The 24,576-nt window shown below is 40.0% G+C and overlaps 1 protein-coding gene across 2 annotated transcripts in view; it reads left to right on the top strand.

Moving 5' to 3' along the window:
* The window catches only part of CPA6 (carboxypeptidase A6), an 83,158-nt gene that overhangs the window by 37,824 nt on the left and 20,758 nt on the right, over positions 1-24,576 (top strand). The window contains exons 3-6 of one of the 2 annotated variants that reach the window (XM_074552004.1): positions 12,305-12,429; positions 15,805-15,919; positions 16,849-16,950; positions 17,772-17,876. In XM_074552004.1, coding sequence (XP_074408105.1) covers positions 12,305-12,429; positions 15,805-15,919; positions 16,849-16,950; positions 17,772-17,876 — 447 coding nt within the window. The remainder of the gene's footprint in view (positions 1-12,304; positions 12,430-15,804; positions 15,920-16,848; positions 16,951-17,771; positions 17,877-24,576) is intronic. The other variant, XM_074552011.1, reaches the window with a different exon arrangement.

The following is a 24,576-nucleotide window of genomic DNA, read 5'->3' as shown; positions in this document are numbered from 1 at the left end:
GCTGCCTTCAACTCCAGCAAGCTGTGAGGCAGTCTGTGATGTAATTCTGCCTCTGTTGTTGAAACCTTACATAAATGATTGTGCTCTCAGTGAGGAGCAAATGAAGGTGCTTATAATTTTCTAGTCCAATGGTTAGCATCTGGGATACAAGTAAATCCAGTCTCTGTCTGCATACCAAATAAAACAAAACTAAGGTGTTAGAAGAGCTCGTACACCCTTCCATCTTTCAGTTATGAAGAAGCTTTCTTGATAGTGTGTTTTAAAGAAAGGGGACTGAGCTACCTTAGGTACCTTAGCCCAGGAGAAGGCTTACTGCTGTGAATACTCCAGCACTCAAGACACTGACACCTTACTAGCTTTAAGTAGGAAAGCTGAGGCTGTCTTCATCACATCTGCATTTCTTAACACTGTGTTTGGTTAGTTCACCTTTCAAGATGCTGTACTTTCAACCCCCATTCTCAAGACATCCAGCCTGTGCACATGTTGAATGAAAAATTTCAATGTTCAAAAGAGGCAGTGTCATGATGCCATGGATTAGACATTTTGCACTGTAATGCACAACTCTCCTAAAGAATATTCTCTCATATTTGTTTCTGCACTGTTTATTAAGCACCTGACCTTCTCCTGTGAATGTTACTGTAACAGCCCAAAAAGGATACTTGTTTTACTCTCAGTTGGGAAAAAAACCCACCATAAACTTGAGCAATAGATGTGGAAGCTGGTTTTTGCATTAATTTCTCCCCCCTGGAAGCTGGAACATAAAGAGGGAGCACATGTGTTTTTTTCCTTTCTCCTCATATTGTAAAGCCTGAGAAGCAAAGGGGTTGCTCACCTTCCTGTAACTGTTTCTCATTACAGAGCTCCCTTAGGCTCCCAGAAAGAGATTCCTTCAAATCAAAGTGGGAGCAGTAGAAACTTGAATAAATAATTGCATACTGTAACTCTGAGAGCAGGATAATAAAATTTTGGCAAACTTCAGCAGAATCTGACTAGTTAATTAGAAAATGATTGATTCTGATGAGAAACTGAGCTGAGGGGGTTGAAAGGATGACTCAAAAAAGAGAGAGTGTAGTGACACCCAGTTTCATGAGCACAGGCTGGGTTTGGCTGCCTGTCAGGTCTTAGGGCTCTTCCATCGGCAGCTGCTTCACTGACCATCTGCATGGGGTGGAAGAATAGATATGTTTAACATTAATTTATCATATTTCCACCCTGCAAAAAACCCTCGAGTTATTCCCTCGTGAAGAAGTGGATCAATAATGACACTCCTCAGAAATGCCCAGTGCCTACAATAGCAGCACAAGTCAGTTGTGGCTGCAAGTCATCAGGCAGCCCCACTGCCTGAAGAGAACCATGTATTTGGAGCTGTGCAATTTTGAAGTCTCCATGTCAATTCTCCCCATCCTTCTCTCGCCCCCAGACTACTTCCAGGTTGAAATTCAATGTACAGGGGATTTATGTTCTGTTTTTTAAATACAAGCCTTTAAACACAATGCTGATTATATGCTCTGGAGAAAATGGAAGATAGTGCACAAAAATCCCCCCCAAATCCTCAGTAGGGCAAAATAAGCTGCAAACAAACCCCAGATATAGTCCTGTTGCCATCTTACCACAATATGCCTGACAAACAACAGAAATATGAGCAGGAGTGTCAACAGAGATGTATGAATTGCTATAATTACAAAGACTGCACTTTGGATTTCTTCATTTTTGAGTCAGAAAACCAGAACTAGTTTAAAGACACATCTCCTTTGAATCTGTTTTGGTTTGAGCAGTAAATTAGTACCAACCTGCTACATTACTCACACATTCTGTTCCTCAAGGGGGAAATAAAGATGGAACCAGGATCTTTTCAAGATATTACAGTTTTGTTATGTTACTCAGTGTTGTGCAAAATTCAGTTTTCAACCTGAGTTATGATGTGGCCTGATAGTATTCTCTACCATTGTCATTATTAGAAGAATAAGAAAAGTCAATAAAAATAAAACTGATATAATTTTTGTTGTTGAATTGAGAAGAATACATGTACTTGGATTTCAGACATCTTTCTCTACCCTGGAAAGTTGGTCTATTAGAGATGAGGTATATTTCAGAGGGCCAAAAGTTACATTCTCTTGGCATGTCAGGATTAGTCCCAATTAGTAAAACAGGAATTGCAGTGCAAAAGTCATTTGGGGAGCCCAATTTACCCCTGGTGTGATCCATGCACAACATAAATATTTGGAATAAATTCCCAGGAGAGCGCAAGCACAGAATAGGTTCTGCACAAATGGATTGTATGCCTGTTGCAGGATTTCCTTGCACAGAACAGACCATGTGTGGTAATAAGGCAAGGGGAACATAATCCCTCCTGTCCCAGGCTTCCTCCTTGCTGTGTCTGGTGGAGGGAGGTTTTCCACAGACTTGTGGTGTTCTGTGCTCATTTCAGCCATCCTATAAATTTACACTTGTATGGCAGAGTGATGTAGCCTTTTCTTCCAGCATACATCTCATAACCCAAAGAATTATAAGAAAAACTCCTCTTTGTTCAGTTCAAATGACCCTATCCTTCTGAAGGGCATTATCACAAAGAAGCTTGAAAAAATGATCCTGATGATCCTATTGCAAGGGCAATGTATTTTGGTGTCAGGGAGAGAATAAAGCAAATGCAAAGATACCCCTCCTTATTGCCTACTGATTTGGACAAAGGGAAAAGAACCAAGAAGAAAATAAACCAGCAGTGAAAGAACAGCAATGTGTCATAAATAAAATTTCACTAATTTTATCTGCCAGCTTCTTAATTACTGTCCTTACCACTGATTTTTCCTGAGTATATTTTGTCATTTACAGTCTGCTCTAACACCAGGGCAGTGGGGAAGTAAGTGGTGAGAGCTCTGCCTTTTGCCATGCTGAAGCCATAGAGGTCAGCAAGGTCCACCCCTTTTCAGAAAAGCACCAGAGACCAAAGGAATACTTTCCTGAATGTGCATTTATAGAAACCTACACTGAGACATCCTTGAAGAATCATCCAGGAACTGACTATATGTCTCTATGTATTTGAAGTATCTTAGAATGTGTCCCCAGTGATTAACTTGGACAGTGACAGTTGAGCTAAAACATAACCCCCAAAATTCATACAAGAATTTCAAGGACTACTGAAGGTTTTTAGTGCACATGGAAACCTCTTGATGACAAGAGCAAGGACTGCTCTTCTACCAATACCTGAGCTGTAAGGTTAATTCACATATTTTTACAGAAATTGTAGTCCCTAAGAACATCTGAAACCTAGCACCTGGAGCTCCTCAGAAGGGATATTTGCCCCCCCTTTTTAAGGGAAAAAACAAAAAGAGTCCATATAATGCTTGGTGTAACAAATCCCTGAGTTCTACCCAAATTGTCCAGGCTCTGCTACTCTATGAATGCCATTGCCTATAGTGAGTGAATAATGGATAATGAATGTTTCATTCCACACATTTTACTTTTGTTCACGAATTGCCCAGTGGCAAATCACATTAGTCATAATCACTTGCTGAGTAATTTCCACAAATTAGTTTTGGTCTGTAGCTCCATTGCCCACAGTACTTTGTTATTAATCATTATTATAAATGGATTCCTTCATAGGCTGGTTCTGTTAACGTTGAGGTGACAGAATATTGTTTTTTTTTTTCCCTGGTGGGGTGAACATAGCACGTAGATCTGCACTGCCAGTAAAAATAGCCAGCTGTATGGATAAAAATTTTTCTGCTGTAAGTTCTGTAAAAATTGCCTGAACGTGCATGTATTCAACCAATAAACTCAGCTACAGTAAAGAATAAATATAGAAGCCTAAATATAATGAGTCAGATCAGCTCAAAGCAGAAGGAGGGGGCTCTGGGGCAGACCACTCATGTCTCACCCAGGCTGAGTAGGGTTCCCTGTGCCTCCCCACTGTAGGACTACATCTCTCCAGAACAAGTTCTCAGAAACTCTTGTGCATCATGCACTGCTGGGTATGCAATTATTTCTTAGGGCAATATGTGTCTGAGGTCAGAAGAAATGAGGAGATGGGGAACACAGAGCCATGCTCTTTTTTGAGGCAGGAGATGGCAGTTTCTGGTTTTCACTGAGTGACAGAGGTAGTAGCAGCTGGCAGATGCCGTCAGTATGTGTACAGCAGGATCTCTGGTCTCCAGCATGTTCCTGCATCATTTCTTTCAGTCTCTGTGGGGAAGAAAAATAAGACTCTGGTAACTAGGCTTCCTACCAGCAGCAGCACCCACATCCTTAGACACATTTGGCACACACCTCATCCCAAAGCCCACTGGGGTAGATGTGACAGTGAGTATGACAGGGGTAAATGTTGCTGGAGCTCCTGCCTTGGCTTTCATGCAAGATATATAGTATGCAAGTATCCTATACATGTATGACAAGTATGTGGCATAGCAGTGCTGAGGAACATTTTCATAGGGCTGTGATGGACTAAAATGCAGCAAATACTTTGACAATACAAGTGCAAAATCAGGTAATTATTTTTTTTCCTAGCTGTACATCACTGCCCAGCTTTTAGATTGGCTGCTGCTGTAATGCCATCACAGGTAGCAGTCTTGAATTTAACATATTCTGTTGGGGTCTGCACTGTTACAAATAATTTCTTTTTTTATATATATGGTACAAATCTTTAATTCTTAGTATTTAATACCAGAAATATATTTTTACAGGTTCACTGTTCCACTGTAATAATTTCCAAATTATTACAGTAATCAAAAAATGAAAGAGAAACAGGTAGGATGATAGCACCACAGTAACATGAATATTACTGCCCATTCTCTGTTCCCCAGGACTCCTCTTGTCCATGTGCTGTTCCTCTGTTTTGTACACCTCTCCAATGACTGCCTATTTTCTCCTGCTCTTTCTTGTTCAGAAGACAATTTGAGGAGCCTGTTGCTGATTTATGAGCCATTTCATGGTTTTAATTCTGTTGAACCTGAATGACAGAAACAAATGTCACATTCCCAAGTGCTTTGAAAAGAAATGGGGATTTTCTTGGGTCCTCAGATGCAGCAGATTCTGTTTATCTGCTCTGGAATTTTCCATTGTAAGCATTATTTTTGAAGTAGCACTTCATTTGAGCCTTGAGGGATAACTTCTACTCCATCAGTGGTCTACAAGCACTTTTTATCACGTAACGCCTGACTGGGATTGGGACTGTTTGCGTAGGTAGCTAAGAAGCAACTGCTCTGTGAACATTCCTGGCATAATAGAGTTAGACCACTCATTCTTCAGTGGTTTTTATAAAAGAAATTCCTGGGCACAGCCAGGCACCTCTTCAATTTGGGAGGAGCCAGCCTAGCAGGCCTTGAAGCCAGAACTCCATTCCCTTTTGTTTGTTTTCTAGCCCGTACAGCAGCTGCTTATCCATTGTAATCCCTGAATTGATCCTGTCATTGCAGTTCAGGGAATCAGAAAAAATGTCTCATAGAGGAAAAGGATCACTTGGCTATAAATCTGATAGTTTACACCTCCATAGGAAAATGCTTTAAAAGGATTCAGAGGACAAAAGCCTATTTGAAAATGCAGTAAGCTTGTCAGCCCAAGTGGAAAGCCCAGTTTGCAAAAGGAAAGAACTACCTCAGCAGCCAGGGCTGCCTGCATTTTACTTTGCACCTACAGCAAATGATGCTTTAGATACTTTAGTTTTCAGTCTAGATTTTGCCCTAGTTCATGGTTAGGGTTCCAGTCAGATATTAGAATATTTCAGATACACAAGGAACATCAGGTGACAACAGAAGGTATTCATTGATATATCAAAATACATGTTTGGAAACCACTTGCCAGGCTCAGAAAAAAAATGTCGTTGCAGAAAAAATTTATTGTGAAAATACAAGATAGAGAAGAATAGCCCAGGTAGTGAAAGCCTTGTTCTCACAAGACACAGAAAGCATGGGCTTTCTGACATGGAAGGAATCTGCTTCCTCTAAGGAAGCCTGAGCCTGAGCTCAACAAAGGCATCAGCACATTCCCAGTGGAAGCAGAATCAAATCCAGGGCTTACTGTTCCATTTCCCAGGCAGTGCAGCAATAACTGCAATGTGAACTAAGCTATATATAGCTTAACAATAAACAAAAGAAGGGTTTGGCCATTTTTTTAATGAGTCTGTTAAAGACTTTTTCACATCTTTCAAATATACTTAGCCCTGTGGCATCTGTATTTGTAAGAACAGATACTCAGTTACTATATAATTGGGTATGAGTTTTATCTCAGTGACTCTCTTGAGGAATAGCCTACAGGTTCTTTTCAATGTAGAGCCCTGTGTAAAATTATACCAGTGTAAATAGAGTGGGAAGACCATTACTACATTATAGTTCCACAAAGATTTGCAAAACTCTAAACTTCAATCTGTGCATTGTTCATGTTCTGTTCCTGCCAGAGTTATGGTTGCTGCAATCCCATGAATCATTCCCAATTTATTGGCACAATTACTCTTACCAGCCTCACTGAAAAGCAAATAAATACTGAAAAGTTAGAGCCAGTAAAATGTCTAGTGCACTCAATCAGAAACCTAAATTACTGTGCACTGGGATTGCCTGGTAACTCCTTTTAGAAAGCCCAGGGAGTTCCACACTGGATTGCCACTGGACCATTTTGCAGCACATAAAGGAAGCTGAAGCTGGTTGGCAATCAAAACTGTCAATTAAGTTCTTTAATTGGCAGGAGAAAGTGAGGATGAAATCAGCCCTGGTCCTGAAAACATTTGCAAGGGTGAAGACATTTGAGAGGAGCAGCTCTGCACTTTCCAGGTGAACCACAGCACTGCTGGAATTATGCAGCAGTGGCAGAGTGAACAGGAGTCATTCCTGCATGCTTCTTTCTTTTCAGATGTACCAACAGAAGTCTAAAATTCTGTTGCACGCTGTACACATGTGCAAGGGGTGTTTGTGTGCATACATGTAAGTGGCTGTGCTTCCCATGTATTATGGGATAAAAACTCAGGTGGTCAGACCTCTGATGATACCAGTAAGACTAAAGCAGTTTCTACTTCTACTCTCTGCCTTCTACAATTGGATTTATAATTGAAAACATAATTAATGGCTTTCATGACTGCTTAGGGTTTTTATGCACCTATACATGAGTATATGGATATAAATGGGAAACCCACATTTCCTGAAAGAGCCCATGAGCAAAGAGCACCCCTGTTTTCATTATTGACTGCACGTTCCTTTTTACAAGAGACTCAGAAATGCCAAGCCATTTCAACTGACAGCACCATAACAATAATTATATTCTGAACTTTACAGTTGACAGCATTTCTCAAAGAAATCCATTCATGGTGATATCAAGGACATGGTGATATCAAGGATATCTTTAGCAGATGTATTGCTGGACACAACTCAGTAGGAATAAAAACTGGAATTGCTAGGTAATAAAACATATAACAAAATTACTGTCTTCATGGGGAACAGCACAGATAAATCAGAAACTATTTTCTCCAGATACTAAATGTAAGTTATGGCAAAGATATTGTAGTTATTTTCATGACAAACCTCAATCATCTCTTTTGATTGATACATAACTGCAGACCTGATGAGAGCACTAAGCATCTTCCTTTCAGGCTAAATGGAAGAAGAAATTAAACATCTGCTTATGAAAAGGTAGTGAGGGACAGCTGGAGGCTACTGCCCAAGAAAATGGCTTTAATTTCAAAGACCAGCCTAAACCCCATGGGTTAAAAAAGCTGGGGATTTATTTCAGTGACTTGTATTAAAAAAAAGAAAAAGACTGTGGGATTTGTGCAGCCATGAGAGTGTTTGTGGGGAAAAACAGTGAGACTCTTTTCTTCCCAGGCTTCCTTTCCATGGGCATGGAATGAGCTGGAGGAAAACTGAACTAGTGAATAAAAATCTTCCTGTTCTGTTTTCTGTCTTGGCAGAGCAAAAGAGTTTTCAGTACACCATTTGTGAAAGTGTTTGTATTCTTGGAAAATTATTTGCATAATTTTAACTTTGGAAGAAATTCTGAATCCTATTAGTTAAGCGCCCAAATCTATTTAAAATATTTGTCCTTTTTTGCTTTGTGCTGACTTTTCCTCACTGTACTGACCAAAACCTAGAGACATGAGTAATGAGTTCAGGGTTGCTATACCTTGGAAGGTGTCCAGGTAAGAGCTGATAGATTTATTTGAGCTGTCTTTAACACCTCAGTTTAAAGAGAAACTGCCTACAAAGAAACTTGGCTTTCCTAAGAAAATATTGAACCACAGAGACTTAAATGGGACAAGTGATGTTGAAAAAAGAACAGGCAGTTAAAAAATACTACTTTTTATGTAGTTAAAGTTAATAATCTCTAGCACAGTCTTTGTTAAATAAAGCAATAATGTGTTTAAATGCTTTGGAAAAAGAGACCTGCCTGTGTGCTCTTGCATAAAATTTTTTTCCTCATAGAAAGCAACAGGATGCTCATGCTTCCAGTGAGATTCTGGGAAAGTGTTGGAGATTTTTTCAGGGATGGCTTGGAAGGCAGCTGTGGGGGACAGGTTCTCTCAGCCTGTTTCTGTGAACAGCAGAGGTTCTCAGGTTGTTTTTAATTACAAGTAAAAGTGACAAACATGAAGGCCTTGAGAACCTTGCATATCAGAGTTCTCAGGCAGCTTTCTCATAACAAGTGGATGTTCTATCTTTGGCTGTTTTGGGAAAGCTAAAATAATTTTGACAACCCAAATCTTGGTATTGAAAACATAAGGAGGGGTTGGTATGTTATCTCTGACCTATTGTGAGCTCAGATTTTGCAATATGCATGAACTTAATTAACACGGTTATAAAAGGTGATTGATTGATTGATGAATAAACCGGAGTCAGATGCGAAAAAACAACAATGGTGGTCGCTCCCTCACTTCGACAGGAAAGAGCATTCCCTGTGCATCTGGGGAGCCACCACTGTCCCTGAGAACACTCATGTGTACTCATGGTCACACTTGAGTGGCAGATGCTGAGTAATTGGTCTCCTGGTCCCAACTCTGAACTTGCTGAAAAATCTTGCCTGGGCTCTGCTTATTATCCAGAGGCTTTAAACATCCCAACACCTTTTAAAGGCAACCTGCTGCTTGAAAGACAAGAAAAGATGTGCAAATAAGAGTGTTCTGTAAAGGAAATGAGAATATTTAGGTTTGCAGACATGCTCTAAAGCATATTGCTTTTCCTCTAGCCTCAAGATACCAGGTGAATTTTGAGGGTCCGGTATTTGGCTGTACACTCAGGGAGTTTTGTAGGATTTCTGCATCAGTTTTTTGTGTAGCTGGAGAATCTTCATTCCACCCAGCAAATCCTACCAGCCATACAGCAAATAGAAATCTTTTGGCACTGACTGGTACTCTATAATACTGTATAAAGGCTCATGTGTGGTGTGTGGGGGTAACAATACCCCATCACAGAGAGGGCAGAGGACAGGGCAGCAATTTATTTCACTGCCACTCACTAACCAGCAGAGCCCAGCATGGAAATCCAAGGCATATTTGTGAGAGAAATGATGTTGAAATAAGAGTGATGACTTCAATAAGACCCTCAGTATCCATGGGAGATGCAATGATGAAGTGCCCTAAAGATGACAATGAGTAGAAGATAGTTGCGCTTGCTTAGTCCAAATATGCCTGCTCTGAAATCCATCTTCTGTTTGTCAGTTTTTATGTGCTTGTCACACCAAGGACAAGCTGACAGCGGCAATATATATAAAATGTCTGCTGGAGAGACATGTTCCTTGTTAAATGCTTTGTAAGGCAAAATCCAGCCAGTAACTGGAGTGGTATTCTGGACAGCCCAGGTAACATCTCCCAGAGAATCACTGGCTGCTCTGTTTACATTGGAAAGGATGAGAAGTGGGAGTCAAAGGAGCCAAATTACCCAAACAGGGAACCGAGATGAAGCAGAATGACTTGCACTCTAAATATGGGATTTTTTTGTCTCACTTCCAGGACAATGCCAGGAGTGAAATATTGCATTTTCACTGAAGGAGGATAGTGGCAATATGCCACAGATTTCATTAGTTAAAAGAAGATCACTTCTGCTTTTGATATTCACTTACAGGCAGTAATGTGAGGGACCATTAGAATACCTCAGATCTTAAAAAGTCTGGTGATGTTATAACTATCAGTGTGAATATTGGTTGGTTTATCACCTCCATGGTGATGGAGAGTTTCACCATAATAAATCCTGAGTTACTGTCAAGAACAAAGACATATTTCAGGTGTATATCAGTTGTGATTTGTTGGGGTTTTTTTTCTATTTCAGTTTCATGTGCTTAGAAATTGCAGTTGGCCAGGAGACACTTCAGTTGTTCTTAGCTTGTATGTAACAATTTGTTTTCATTTTTATGAAGATGGCTCAAGCTGAGCTGATTGATAGACTGTTACTCTAGGAGCAACAAAATTACCCTTTCTGATGTATATTTTTTTAGGAATAAATCTTAAAAGTCAAATACACATATGGCATGCTCTTTGTAAAAGTCAAACACACATATTAACCATGAGTGAAATTACCCATGTTGAAATAGGGGGGAATTTCACTGGGTGCCTATAATTTATCAAAATATGAAAGCCAGATAAACTAACAAACATAGGGTGTTAGTGCAGTGAGATGATCTTTATTTGTAAGCAGCATTTAGCACCATTTAATTCATGACTTTGGCTTCTACTGACCATCTGTCATAGCTGCTGTCAGCTTCACAAGCCTCGTGAACTTTGCCAGTCCTGTGTTAGACTTCAAAAGATGCTGCACCCAGCCACCAGTGTGACTTGGATCCAGAGACCACATTGTGGCAGCATGGAACAAAGAGTGGTTTTGGCAAGAACAAGAAGAGGCTGGCCCTGTGTTTCAGTTCTGCTCCTTCCAAAGTAGCAGGCATTTAATTGGATTAACTGAGCTGACGTCACCGTTGCTTGAAGAGGTAGCACCAGGTTCAGCATCAGATGCCCTCCTAGGATATTCTTACTCAGGGTCATTTGAGAAATGGTGAGAACTAAACCTGTCCCCCTGAAATCTCCCTGTTGCAAGACTGTACTCCTCTTGCAAATGAGGTCCATAGCAAGACTGGGTAAATATATTTGATATTTTCAAATATCTTCCATGGCATAAAAGAAGTGAGAAGATTTTAAAGCATAAACTATAAAAATCTTTTAAGATACCTGGAAATCAGTGGGCACTCATGAGTTGTATCAACAGGTTCATTAGTGCAGCCTGGCACAGCTGATTGCAACAAAACAGAAAAGACAAGACAAAAACCCAAAATATATTTATCAAGCATTAATCCTTTTTAGATTCTCTTTAAGAAATGTGTGGACACATAGTCGGTATCGGTTTCCTTTCTTGTATTCAGCTCACAAATGTATTTTTGAGGCCTGTGGATTTTGGCATGCCTCTCTGTCATGTTGATACGGAGATTGTTGCTGAAACTCCCATTTTTAATCTCCTATGAATATCCAGAAGCTCTGGAGAGAATTTTGTTGACTTGTGTTCTTTCCACTGTCCTCACCCTGGCTGAGGAGGAGCTGTGCTCACCTCTGTTGAAGAGTATGTGCTAGTACAGCATTTTATTACAGGGTGCAGAACACTGAGTTTCAAATACCTTTGAAGAAGGAATTTGCAAATTTTCTCGCTTTCTTGAAAATTCATGCCCTAAAATTTCCAAGTGTATTTCAGATTTGGCAACAAAAGGAAGTAAAAATGGACAAGAAACATCCCTTACATATGTGCAGATACAGATAACACAATAACAATAGTGGTTCAGTAGCTATCATTTTTTACAAGATTGTAATAATTTGATTATCTTAGTCCTGTTATTTTGACATTTAGTATAAAATTATTGTGTACTCATTGTCTTGGTGGCCTGCTATTGACCTCTGATCAGCTTATTATCAAGAATAAAGCTAGAGTATATTTTCCAAACAACACTGGTATGTGCTACGCTTTTTATATCTCTTTAGCATCTTTTGTTGCTTTAGTGAACACAGAAAATTCCTTGCAAAATAAAAAAAGATTCATGGACTGTACAGGAGTTGGGAATGTATAGTAGTCTGAGGAGGTGCATGAAGCTAGAAGTAGCTTTCATTTTGATCTGTTTGAGGAGGCATATTCTGAAGACTGTTCCCACTGGCAAATCTCCTAGGAGAGTTGTGGTAAGCTGGACACAATCACCCTCAAAATCTGCTCCGTTAGCCCAGCTGTCGGGCTGGACCAGCCCATGCAGCTCTGCTGTCTCCACCATGCCTAGAGGGTTGGCCCTACCTTCAAGCGCGCCTTCTCCTGGGCTTCCCCACCTACACTGAATGCATGTGAATTACAGGTTGGTTCCTGCACTACAGGTGGACTTGTGGCAGCCCAGCAGCCCCTTCCACATCGTCGAAGGCGCCGTCGCTGACGTGCGAGTCCCGCAGAACGTGACGCGGAGCCTGCTGCCCTTCCTCCAGCAAGCAAACATCCCGTACACGTAAGCCCAGCTCCACTTCCCTGCCTCACTCCTGACAGCTGGCCTTGGGGCAGGTGTGCACCTACCACAGCCAAGAGTGCTCGAAAATACCTTCCACATCACAGCAATTAGGCTGGCAGACGGCACGGCATTGCCCAGAAAACAACCGCTTTAATGGCAGAGCAGCAAATCTCCCACAGGCAGCAGCTTTAATTAAATGTCCTCCTTTGGAGTCAACCTGAAGTGTTTTCAATATATGTGAAATCACATCTGTTAAGAGAGGGTTGGTAATTACTAATTCTGCAGCCTGCTCTGGCTCTTTCTTTATTTAGCACAAGCAAGGTTTATTTACCAGTGAGCTGCAAATGCAGAGGCAAAACTTCTGCATCAATTATACAGGAACTACTTTTATTATTCTCCATTCCTAGTGACCAGTGCAAGTCATACAGAACAAATGCAGTACATTTAGTTTCACATATTATTTATAATGGTCCTTAAAAAAATTCAAGGTAATTTTGGAGTATACTTATCCTTTCATATTTAACCATATAATGTACTGGATAAGAGTAATGATCTTGTTTTAAAGCCTTCTCAATGGCATGCCTAATCATCTGAATAATCAGCTCATGAGTTGTCAAACATTTGAGAATTAACACCTACATTAGGTTATTTATACTTATTTCTCAGTGATAAAAGGACTGTGTAAATAATAATGTAGATGTATTTTATGTATACGTATGTATAGTACTCACCACAATACCATTTTATTTATAACAATGCTCTCTTCTAAATTAGTTGTTCTAAAAATACAGAAACAAACATAAGGAAATTAAGTACACAAGCTCCATAGCTGCAGTTCAGAGTGACTTTCATGTGGTTCAGCACTGCTTTGGTTTTGTTTATGTTTAAAACTGAGATGCGGCTTTTTCTAATTGTTTTCCTGTGCTTATAAAAAAATGTTCCCTAATTACTGTGACCCAGCAGTTGTATTCATGTCTGCTGCTGTTCCTGCTCACAGTAATCACCTTCAATGAAATGAGAGAAGGACATTTTATATGTGTTATAAACACTCTCTGTACTTGAAGACCTCTGCTTGGTTTGCAAAGCAATGTGCAAGCACAAGATCTGCCAGAGCAAGAGGTCTCTGCAGTTTACCTCAAAAAACATGCTGCAAACACTGGATTAATCTTCCACAGAGAAAATCTCTCTGACTTTTGGCACACAAGTTATGTGCACTTGGAAGGAAGCTGAGCCGCATTTTACCCGGTCCAGACTTGTCCTTTGCTTTCCCTCTTATTCTCCCCGCTGCCTGTTTTGGATGGTCCCAGCCATTAGGAACAAAACCCTGCGAAGCATGTGCTTGTCCTGACAAGCCTCCTGAGATCTGTAACTCCACAAAAGCCAGGAGGATTCACCACGAGAGCAATAACAGCCATGGCAAGGGAGCAGCAGGAGCAGGCTGCCCAAGCACAGCCGTGCCCACAGCGCAGCTGGGGTGGGGACCACAGCCCTGAGCTGAAGTGCAGCTCCACAGCCAAGATTTTGTACAGCTCCTTTTCACACAGCTGATTTTCAATTTTTCTAAAAATCATTTTTTCCCCACACACACAATGGAGTCAAATTTCCACATCCCTTTTGGAAGTGGAAAAGTCTGAGCCAAACTCCAGGTAAAATTTCAGCTTGATGCAGTGATGCTTACCTCAATTATGACACATTTACAAAATCAGGAAGCATTTCAACATCCCTAATAATGACCAGCCCTTGCCTGTAAAACAGGCTTATCTCTCTCAGGGTTTGGCTTCCTGACAAGATGGCTATGAAAACAAGCCAGGCATCAGATAAACTCTCTGCACCAAGATGCCTCAGTTGTAAGTTTTTTTGGTAAAGAAGCCACTTACGTTGCAGTCAGACCTGAGGGACTTAAGAGCCTTTGTTATAAGCATACACAGTACATAGTCATTTAAAAGTAAAGAAAAATTATTAAATCTCATTTAGAGTACAGATGCATAAGTTAACAGAATGAGCTTGATTCTGGTAGGTGCTTACACTAATCAGAATTCTGAGAAGCAGTCCAGCATTTTTTTTTTAACTATTAGATGCCCTAATGGCTTGAATAAAATCACTCCTTTAATCAGCTTTACAGTACTGGTCTTATAGCATACTCAGCACCTTGCTGGTCAAGACTATAATCCTTTAGTTTGCTTAATGAATATTGCTGATGTAGAACAATGAAATTCCTAATTATACAACTACTTCACTCATACTTTGGAAGATGGGAATAACCTTTACTTTGATTCTCTATGCAGATAGACCTATTACCTTTGAGGCGTCTGCTGCACAGCTGAGTTAGGAGCAGAGTAAATGCCATTTCTTTCCATCTTTTTCCAATCACAGAAGCTAATGCCTATAAAAATATAAAAGGTTGAATGTGACTGTCTTTTTATGGGAATGGTGAATTAGTGGCATGGTGATTACACATTGCCATGCTTTAGGAGAAGAGGACATACAAGGATGACTCAGTTTTACAGTAATGTTGTTACAGATATCTGTGACAGTATTCCCAGCTTCTGCTACTCTCTGGTGGGATGGATGCATGCTTCAGCTTCTTCATTATAATTATTTTTAGATGTTTTCTATATTATAATTTTGTATTTGTGTTATTTTTTATTTTTGCCATAAAACAGAAAAGTTTCAGCTTACACAACTCTTCCTGCATTTTAGTCCTAATGCAAAGAAGCTCTCACTTTTTATGTTAAATTTCACTTAGCATTTTTCATATTTTTCCTGAGTTATTTTAACAAAACTGGCAAACAACTATAGCAGAGTAAATAATGTAAACAACAAAGCCCACTTCAGATTTTTTGCTTGCTGTTTTTTCTTGTTTCGGACAGAGTGATAATGTTACCAAGTTTTTAATCTTTTTTTGCCTCTACAACTTGTAGATATATGTAATGTTCCATGACACCCCCAAGAGAAAGTGTGTCCATGTTTTCCTAAGCTTACAAAGATTTTTGAAATTGTTTGAAATCAGTTTTTGAAGATCCATGATCACATCGTATAATTGGATTATAAAAGAAGACAGTAAATGTTGCCCCATTCATAAACAAATGAAAGTGGGCACTTCTTCACATTGGCTACATTATTTACATCATTCTGGTTCAGTCTTTTAACAAGCTTATTGTGTTTTTGAAGGCACTGTTACATTTCAAAGCAGCTGGAGTATTTATTTGGCAGCTTTTATTCAAGTGAGCCTGAAGCACTCTATTGTCAAAATGTAACAGATGAAGTAAAGTCAGGATGGTTTAACTTCTGCTATATTTCTTCTAAACGTGATTGTTGTTCTGATTTAGCTTATGTGTTCTTCTAGTTTTTCAATAATACCACTATCTTTTTTAGGATTCTCATATCAGACCTACAGCAAGCAATAGAAAACCAAACTGCAGGGAGGTCCCATAGGAGTCGAAGGTCCCTCCCTGGGTATAACTATGAAGTGTACCACTCCCTGGAAGAGGTGAATTACAATTCATATTGTGCCTCTTATCTACTACAATGTTATGTTTAGTAAGGCTAAGGTTTCATTCTCCCTACAAGTTCCGGTTACCCGTCCATCATCAAGAATGCTCTAAGTGTTTCTTCTTCAAAAATAGGCACTTCCTTGAAAAAAAAATATATTTACTATTTGTATTCAAGGCTTATCTTTACTTGTAACTGTCTTTCAGAGCATCTGAGTTCTGTTTTTAAAGTAGGTCTTTTACTCTGGTTGAATAAGGTATTTCAATGAGTTAATGATCACACTAAGTCATTTAATTAAGCAATACAAGTAAATGCTTAAGCACTTGCACAGGAGGTACAAATACATAAAAACACTTAGATAAAAACTAATTTATGAAGAATACTATCCTGGATGATGGCTGGGTAAGTAATTCCTGATTTTAGTGTGCTCACCCACACAGTTTCAGTCTGCCCCTAAACAAAGTCACTAGGCTGAGCATGGAGAGCACTGCATCACAGGATCTGGTACCCACTAAACAAATACTGCAGGTAGCACTGCGTCCTGCATGGAAATCTGTTTGCCAATGTGTTCTGGCAGGAAGAAACATGGACCTTCTTTCTTCATGCCATTAATATTTAGTGGCAATGGTGGATTAGCCACATCCCCATATTTTCAATGGAGAGTTTATGTATTCCAGTAATACCCAACAATGAAATGGAAAAAAAATCCCATGTGAAGGCTGCATCCAGCCTCTGGCTACAGACCTATGAGTGCCAAATAAAAGTGTGGTTAAAGTGTGAAAACAAAAAACAAAAAAGACAAAAATAAAAACTATAGGAAAATGAAAAAATAGAGAGAGGACCGAGAGCTGAGCCAAATAAATGTATTGCAGTTTCTCCCCATGAAATGCAAAGATTGAAGCAATGATCTTATTTTTGTGTTTGCAGATTGAGGACTGGATGCATTATCTGAATAGAACTTATTCAGATCTTGTTCAGATGTTCTCTGTTGGAAAATCCTATGAAGGGAGACCACTGTATGTACTCAAGGTAAAGATTAAACAGTCATTAATGAGACTAAAATCTGGAATCAGGGACAGATACTTCTATTTATGTTACAGCATATACACCAGAGACACAGCTTAACAGTGTTTCCTAAGGATGAGTTGCTAAAATCTAAGTATCTCTCTGAATGTCATCTTTAATGAAAACTGGGAAAAAGACTGGAAAATTAATAGCCAAATCCTATTTACCTGGATTGGATATGCATGGAGAAAGATAACAGAACACATTCAATTACCAGGATTTGGATTTAAGGGGATTGGAAAGCTTTTTGTTTATAGACAGCTAGGAGAGCAGTTATGCTGGAGAGGGATCCCAGAGGACTGTGGAGCCCTTCTCAGCATGTGCCACAAATGCTGCTTCTTTACCTACTGACAAAATTTCAGGGCTGTGTGCTCTCAACTCACATTATGGGGACCACAAATTAGAGTGTGTCAGCAAGGTGCAAAAAATCTTACTTTCAATGTATTTTCTTTTCATCTTGAAGAGTTCTGAAAATTTGATTCACTATCATGCAATTCATGTAGTGTCATTGTTCCTCACCCTACTCCACGTAATAATCATTCCTCATAAAGAGGAACTTACAGATCTCACTTCTGCTACAGTTTTTTTCCATAAATCAGCCTCATTATCATGGCACACCCACCTAACATTATCTTGGCCATACCTTTTAAAACAGTAAATTTGTGTTCCCTTATATGAGGAAATTCAAAATTATTTAGCCTCTCTCATATTCTATTATTTTCTCATTGTTGTGTTTTCACTCAAGTGTTTCACTCTTGGTGTTTTGTGAATATTCACACTTCAAGATAGGTAAAAGATCACGGCCCTACAAGAAAGCTGTCTGGATAGACTGTGGGATTCATGCAAGAGAGTGGATTGGCCCAGCCTTTTGCCAGTGGTTTGTGAAAGAAGTAAGTGTTTGAAATTTACAGTCATACAGTTCTTTCTGTTAAGTAAACTTTGCATTTTTGCTGTAGCAAATCTAACGCACTACTAATATGGATAGTAACTAGCTATTATACCTCTCTTTTCTAAAATTATTTGTGGAATACTTAAGTGCCTAATAAACAAAATTGTTAGTGACAGTCAGACACAGCTAGGCACAGGACAAAAATATTCCAGACACATACTGGCAGAGATGTGAAGTAGGATTTTATTCCAAGACCTAAAAGTGTGAAAGTTTTCAGTAATTTTGGTAATTGCCCAGGTAAATCAGTGCCAGTGTGTACTGCTTCAGACCAGTTCAGCAGTATCATTGTTTTAAGGACTTGGTTTAGAAGAGACATTTCTCTTTTGTGTAATTTCATAGGAATAGAAAGCTAAAGTCACAGAATCACAAATTAGAATCACAGAATTGTTTAGGTTTGGAAAGACCTTAAAGATCATCAAGTCCAACTGTTAACCTAACACTGCCAGGTCCACCTCTGAGCTGTCACCCCAAGTGCCACATCTACACATCTTTTAAATAGCCCCAGGGACGGTGACAAGCATTTCACTGGACAGCCTGTTCCAGTATTTGACAATGCTGAAGAAATTTTTCCCAGTATCCAAGCCTCCCCTGGCTCAACTTAAGGCCATTTTCTCTTGTCCTATCACTTATTACTTGAGATGAGAGGCTGGGTCCCACCTGGCTACAGCCTCCTCTCAGGTAGTTGTAGAGAGCAATAAGCACCCTCCTGAGCCTCCTTTTCTCTAAAGACCCTCAGATCCCTCAGCTGCTCCTGATCACATTTGTTCTCCAGACCTTCACCGGCTTCAGTTCCCTTCTCTGGACTCACTCCAGAACCTCAAAGCCTTTTTTGTAGTGAGGGGCCCAAAACTGAACGCAGGATTCAAGGTGTGGTCTCACCACTGAGTACAGGGGGAAAATCACTGCCCTGGTCCTGATGACCACACTATTGCTGACACCAGCCAGGTGCCATGGGCCTTCTTGGCCATGTTCAGCTGCTGTCAAACAGCACCTCCAGCTCTTTTCTCAATGGGCATCTTTCCAACCACTCTTCCCTCAGCAGGGAGCACTGCATGGGGTCTCTGTGACTCAAGTGCAGGATCTGGCACTTGGCCTTTCTGAACAGTCAGTCTCAATCTGTCAAGAATTCATCTACTATGCTTCCATGATGGCAATTGTCATAGTTTTTCTGCTGTGCAATGGCTTTCAGCTCCTGTTTGTTGCCCATCCTGTGTGTATTGGTGTAGATGTGCTGATCCAAATGGCCTCTGCAGGGAAGAAGCCCTAATTCCTACACAACCAGTTTTAGGCACTTCTGTGGTTTCTAACACATCAATACCCTTCTGTCTTTGCTGCCACCTGAATCTCCATCCCCAGCCTACACCTGATGGCAGACTGAAGGACCTGTCTAGAACAACATCCCTCAAACATCCGTGTGGTGCTCCCAGGTTTATCAAGCCTGGTTTTGACCTCTTCCATCTTCAAATCCAGTTTAAAGCTCTTTCAATGAGACTTCTTAACTTATGATCAAAGATTGTTTTTCCACTTTGAGACAGGTACACCCTATCACACGGGGAAGCCTGCTGTTGTGTAAATCAACCCATGGTCAAAACCTCCAAAATTCTGCCAGTGGCATCAGTCTTGGAGCCAGAGATTGATCTGCTGGCTGTTCTTCTTCATAGATGGATTTCACCTGAAATGATGAATTTCCTATTATCTGAAAAGCAAGTGATTCCAATGTTTATTTGATTCTATCTTATTGGGTTTATTCTCCCTTTATTTTTGATGTCTAGTGTTTAGTCTCCATACTTATCCATTTGCAGTTTCCAAATGAGAGGTGAAATCAAATGGAATTGGAATTTTGCTTCCAAATTTTCTGGTTCTGTTTTGGTTCTGGTTTGTTGGTTTTCTGGGGTTTGTTTTGTTTTGTTTTTCATTTGTTTCCTTTTTTTTTTTTTTTTTTTAATATCAGCACTTAAACTCTTCTAATTTGGGATTCATTACAGATACATTATATGTTTACAGGATTTTGCTATTTCCCCTAGCCAACAAACTTTTGTTCAAGATGAGACATTAGCTGCACAATGGAGACTACCTTGCAATATAATTGGCAGAAGTCAAAAGTGTCTTAAAATACCCCCACAGGTGTGCTTTGAGTACTTTGCATGCCATATTTTTTGCACAAAATAAGGGTTGCAGTACACTTTTACAAGCTTCTTCCTATAAGCACATAGTTTTCTCATTTTTATTCCCACCCATCTCAGTGTAATTCTACAATGTATTAATACCTCCTCTGATTTTGTAAGAGTAGACTTTTGTATTATCAACACTCTAATGCTGAGATGGTCATATAAGCATGTGTGGCCTTCCCTTGGGAATCCCAACAGTGCATAGGAAAGGTACAGAAATAATGAGGCCACTACAGTTTGGATGAGCCTGTCACCAAAAATTGGCTAAATGAGATTCAGGAGCTGTTCTCTAAATTTTGGTGTGCAGCAATTGTGTGTCATCAACAGGACTTCTGTTAATGTGAAGCTGAACTAACTTGCAATTTCTGAGCAGCCTTCCTAGCCAGGAGAACATGCTGCAGTAAGGAGGGAAGCTGGGGCAGAAAGGCACTGGTGGGAAGCCTATTGTTTAAATTCCTCTTCCTTACCAAAGCTTCCCCATAAAGCAGCACAATGTGGCAATGGGGTAAAAAGTCACAAGACTTCTCTGCAGACCTTATAGCTCAATGTAGGCTATGGGTGTGTATATAAAAACCTTCTGGTTGTTATTTGAGATCTTCAGAGTAGCTTGTAAGGCTGCTTCTCTAATTATGTAAAAACATTTTCCTGGATTAAAAGTAGTCTCCACAGAGCTCCTTCAGACTACAAGAACGTACCACCTTTGTTTGCCCATCCCTTCTCAGAGCAGTATTTCAATCCAGCATTAGAGCGAAAAGCATCAGGAAGAGAATAAATTCTATTCATAGTGTCCATCATCATATTAAAAACAACTAGCTAAGGTGGAGAGAGGTGATGATTAGATTGCTTGGTTTAGGATGTTACTTTTCTCACTGTATGAATTAGAAATTTTTAGTAAGAACTCTGGGAAAACTGAAGGTCTTTCTGTGCTTCAAACTCTGTAATTCCCTTTCCTGGCAAACTCCTCCCTTAAGCACCTCTGCAGCCTGGCAGCCCAGTTTTCCATCCTCCCTGGTACTTATGGGCAGTTCTGAGAAAGGGCTCTCAGCTTGGAAACAGATTTTTCCTGGCATGTTTGTCCATTCTAAGGAAAAGCACCAGAAGTCCATTGATTTAAGGCAAGCAAGAAGTAGTGCTGGATTTGCATGCTGTTGGCTTCTTTTCTAGCAGGAAAAGCATACATGCATTCCTTTACTATGCAGGCAGCCTGAAATGCCTTAGCAAGCTTTCACTTCGCCCTGTAATCTCTGACACTTATTTTTATTGAAGTATATCCATGTTCCTGTGTACAAGAAGGCTTTTCAGGCAATTTAGCTTAGGAAGAAAACCCTGTATGCATGAATGTCACTTAACATTCAGGCCTCAGACTGGGCGCCTCAAATTTAACCAAATACTCCAATTCAATTTGGGAACTCTCAGTATCTGGTTTGCACCTCGAGGAGTGGCAGTTTCTGGGTGACAGTGGATTTGCTGCAAACAACAGGAGGGCACCTCCAAAGCGTGGAGGTGCCACTGAGCAGCTGCTCATGTGTTTTTCCTGGGCATGACAGCAGCTCCCTGCTGTCTACAGAGAATCTGGAATTGTTCAGCTAAACTGGACCTGGCTCCCACCTACTTAGAAATGCAAAACAGACTAAAGCAGATCAGACTTGGGAAGTGGGGAGGTAAGGCTGGAGCATGGGAAGGAAAGAGGCTGCCTGCTGTGCAGGCTTGTTCTGTATTTGGGCAATTACAATAATTAGAAAAAAAAATAATAACTAGAGAAAATTTTATAGAGAAGTTACCTATTTAAAAGAGAAAAAGAATGCACAGAATATTATGTGATATGTGATTTCAAAGTACAAAAGCAGCCTACTCACATTTTGAGACAAACAAAAGGATAGCAAAGACAATGGTTTGGGGAGTTGTGGGTTTTGTTTAGTTTTCTGTGTGTTGTTTTGGGTTTTTGTTTCTTATAATCTACTCCAGAATGAGCTCTAGGCTTGGCTCTGTGTTCCATAGGGCTGATGTTAATAACAACATCAGTGTTTGTTTCTGTGGAAGGCGCCCCTAAAAGTCTGCAGTGTCTCAGCTAAAGATAATCAGATGTTCTGTCAGGATTAGCTGTACTGCTGGCCTCTGGCAAACCCCACCTCATTGTCACTGAACTTCAAGTCAAGAAAGAGGACACCCTGCACACACAGGACCAGAGTTTTAGGTACCTGCTAATGAGCCACAGAGAAGGGTCTGCACCTGTACTGCAGAAAAATAGCCGTCAGGGCACAGTAGAATTCCACCCAATTCAAGCCTTACTCAGCTGGAAGGTGATGGAAAAGGGGCTCTGAAAGTGGGAACATGACAAGACCTGTGGCGGAGTAGGGAAGCAAGACAAACTGTAAAAGGAAACAGAACTGATTACATGTGGGCTGCTTTGAAGGCAACCTGCAAAGATAAATGAACCCAGAACTTGTGTCCACAGCAAGAGATTCAGAGGGGTAAAAAAAAAAAAGGTTCACTAGCCTAGAATTTTTTAAAGAGTACATGGGATCTAATACATTAATATATGTTAGTAAATATTATGAACTGAAAGATATTTTAATATGTGTAACTACTTTGTTGAAAGCAGTAGACTTTAGAAACAAAATTCAGATATATAATGTATTCATCCAAAATTAAATAGCCCTCACAGAAACAAAGACATAATACCTATAGCCATTTTGCAAAAATACAATTATATATGTATGTCAAGTAAGAACATTTAACTCCTATTCATTGTGAGAGGAGAAGTAGAACTCATCTATCAAATCATCCTGACCTCAAATTTAGGATTTTACCATTTCTTTAAAAATCTGAAATATGGTTCACAGGCTGCTATTCAAATTAACATCAAAACTAGATTCTGTTTCAATTTTAGTGAAAGCAGATGAGGATTCCCATTACATCTGGTTTGACTTTCTTCCCTCTAATAAACGCTGCCATTTGATCCATTTCAATGATGTATAACTTTGAGATGTCTTTCATACAATATTTTCAGACACAGCATAGCTGAGATGTGACTTTGAGTTGTGTTATTCTTTATTTCTGATGCAGGAATTTGTATTTCAAGATTAGAAAATTCAAGAAATGTAATTAAAAATCTTCAAGAAGCATGCACTGATTGTTCTTCTTGACAAAATGTTTCAAGAATCCAGTGTCACCTGTAATGTCTATTAAGATCAAATGCATCTCCCTAAAGAAGTGACCTCATCAGGGCCTCAAATGAAGGTGAAAATAGTCTCACACTTTGGAAATGCAGTGACATTCACCACCTTCTTCTCCCATCCTCAACAATGGTCACAATTATTTGAGTTCCCAAATTATTCAAGATAATGCATTTGGACTTCGTCATGCTCCCAGGGAGCAAACATGCAGCCCCAGAAAAAGAAATTAAAGGTTGAGAGCAGTTCTCAGAGGTATTTTGTTGTTTGTTGGGGTTTTTTTTTCCATGCTGACATTAGTATTGATTTATTCCAAAACCAGGCTAGAAACTCATCTTTTCACTCCATAATAATGAGCCAAGAGAGACACACAGACTGTGTAAGAAGCAAAGTGGCAACATCTGCCCCCTCTATTCCCAGCCTGAGACTGATTTATGAGTCACCTCGTGGGATGCATCTGGGATGCATACTGCCAATTAGCCAGCCATTAGGCTTGTGGACCAGGCCCCAGAGAGCAGTCTTTACCAGGAATTTTGCAGCGTTCAAGACCTCAGATTCTTCCCCAAGAATGTTTATGAAGTGTTTGAGTGCAGCCAGCTAGAGGAGCAGCACAGAGGCAGAGCTCAGTCAGGACAGCAGGGCACTCAGATGCAGGGCCAAGCAGGAGACACAGACAGTGCTAAAAAGGGTTGGCTCTGCTCCTGCACTGCTCAGGCCATGTGCTCAGAAGGCAACAAAGCTGAATACTTTAAGATCTGCTGAAAGCCAGTGTAGCACTTATACTCATTCTACAAAATTCCACAGTCCATGTCCTGATGGACAAAACATGTGCAGTATCCTGCATCGACAGTCAGAGCAGCACTCAGTCTTTCATTCCAGTGATGAAGCCCACACTGTCAGGAAAACAGCTTCACATTCTGGATCATTGCTGGATCTTGCTGAGCTCCATCAAAACCAGTAGTCCTCTAGGATTTAGAAAATTTCTTTCCCTGTGTTATCTGTAACTACCAGAGCCTTGAAATACTGCCTAATTATCAAATTCAGATATCAGTTTTTTCACCCACTTCAGAAATCGTCTGATCTTGGGGGTGGGCAAGATAGTTATGTGAAGCAACACAATAATGTTTCCTAAAGATTATACACTTGATCTATCACTTGTCAACCAACTAAAGTCTTTTGAACAGGTACAACTGAAATGCTGTGTTCCCACATCCCAGGGGTTCAGACTGAGATTAATTCAAATGATGCTCATTACACCTAAATTTAGTTATTCTTTGAGACAATATATTCCACCCACTGT

The sequence above is a fragment of the Zonotrichia albicollis genome, chromosome 1, assembly GCF_047830755.1.
Source record: "Zonotrichia albicollis isolate bZonAlb1 chromosome 1, bZonAlb1.hap1, whole genome shotgun sequence".
NCBI lineage: Eukaryota > Metazoa > Chordata > Aves > Passeriformes > Passerellidae > Zonotrichia > Zonotrichia albicollis.
Note: the sequence above shows the minus strand (reverse complement) of the source record. Positions and strands in the feature narration are given on the sequence as shown.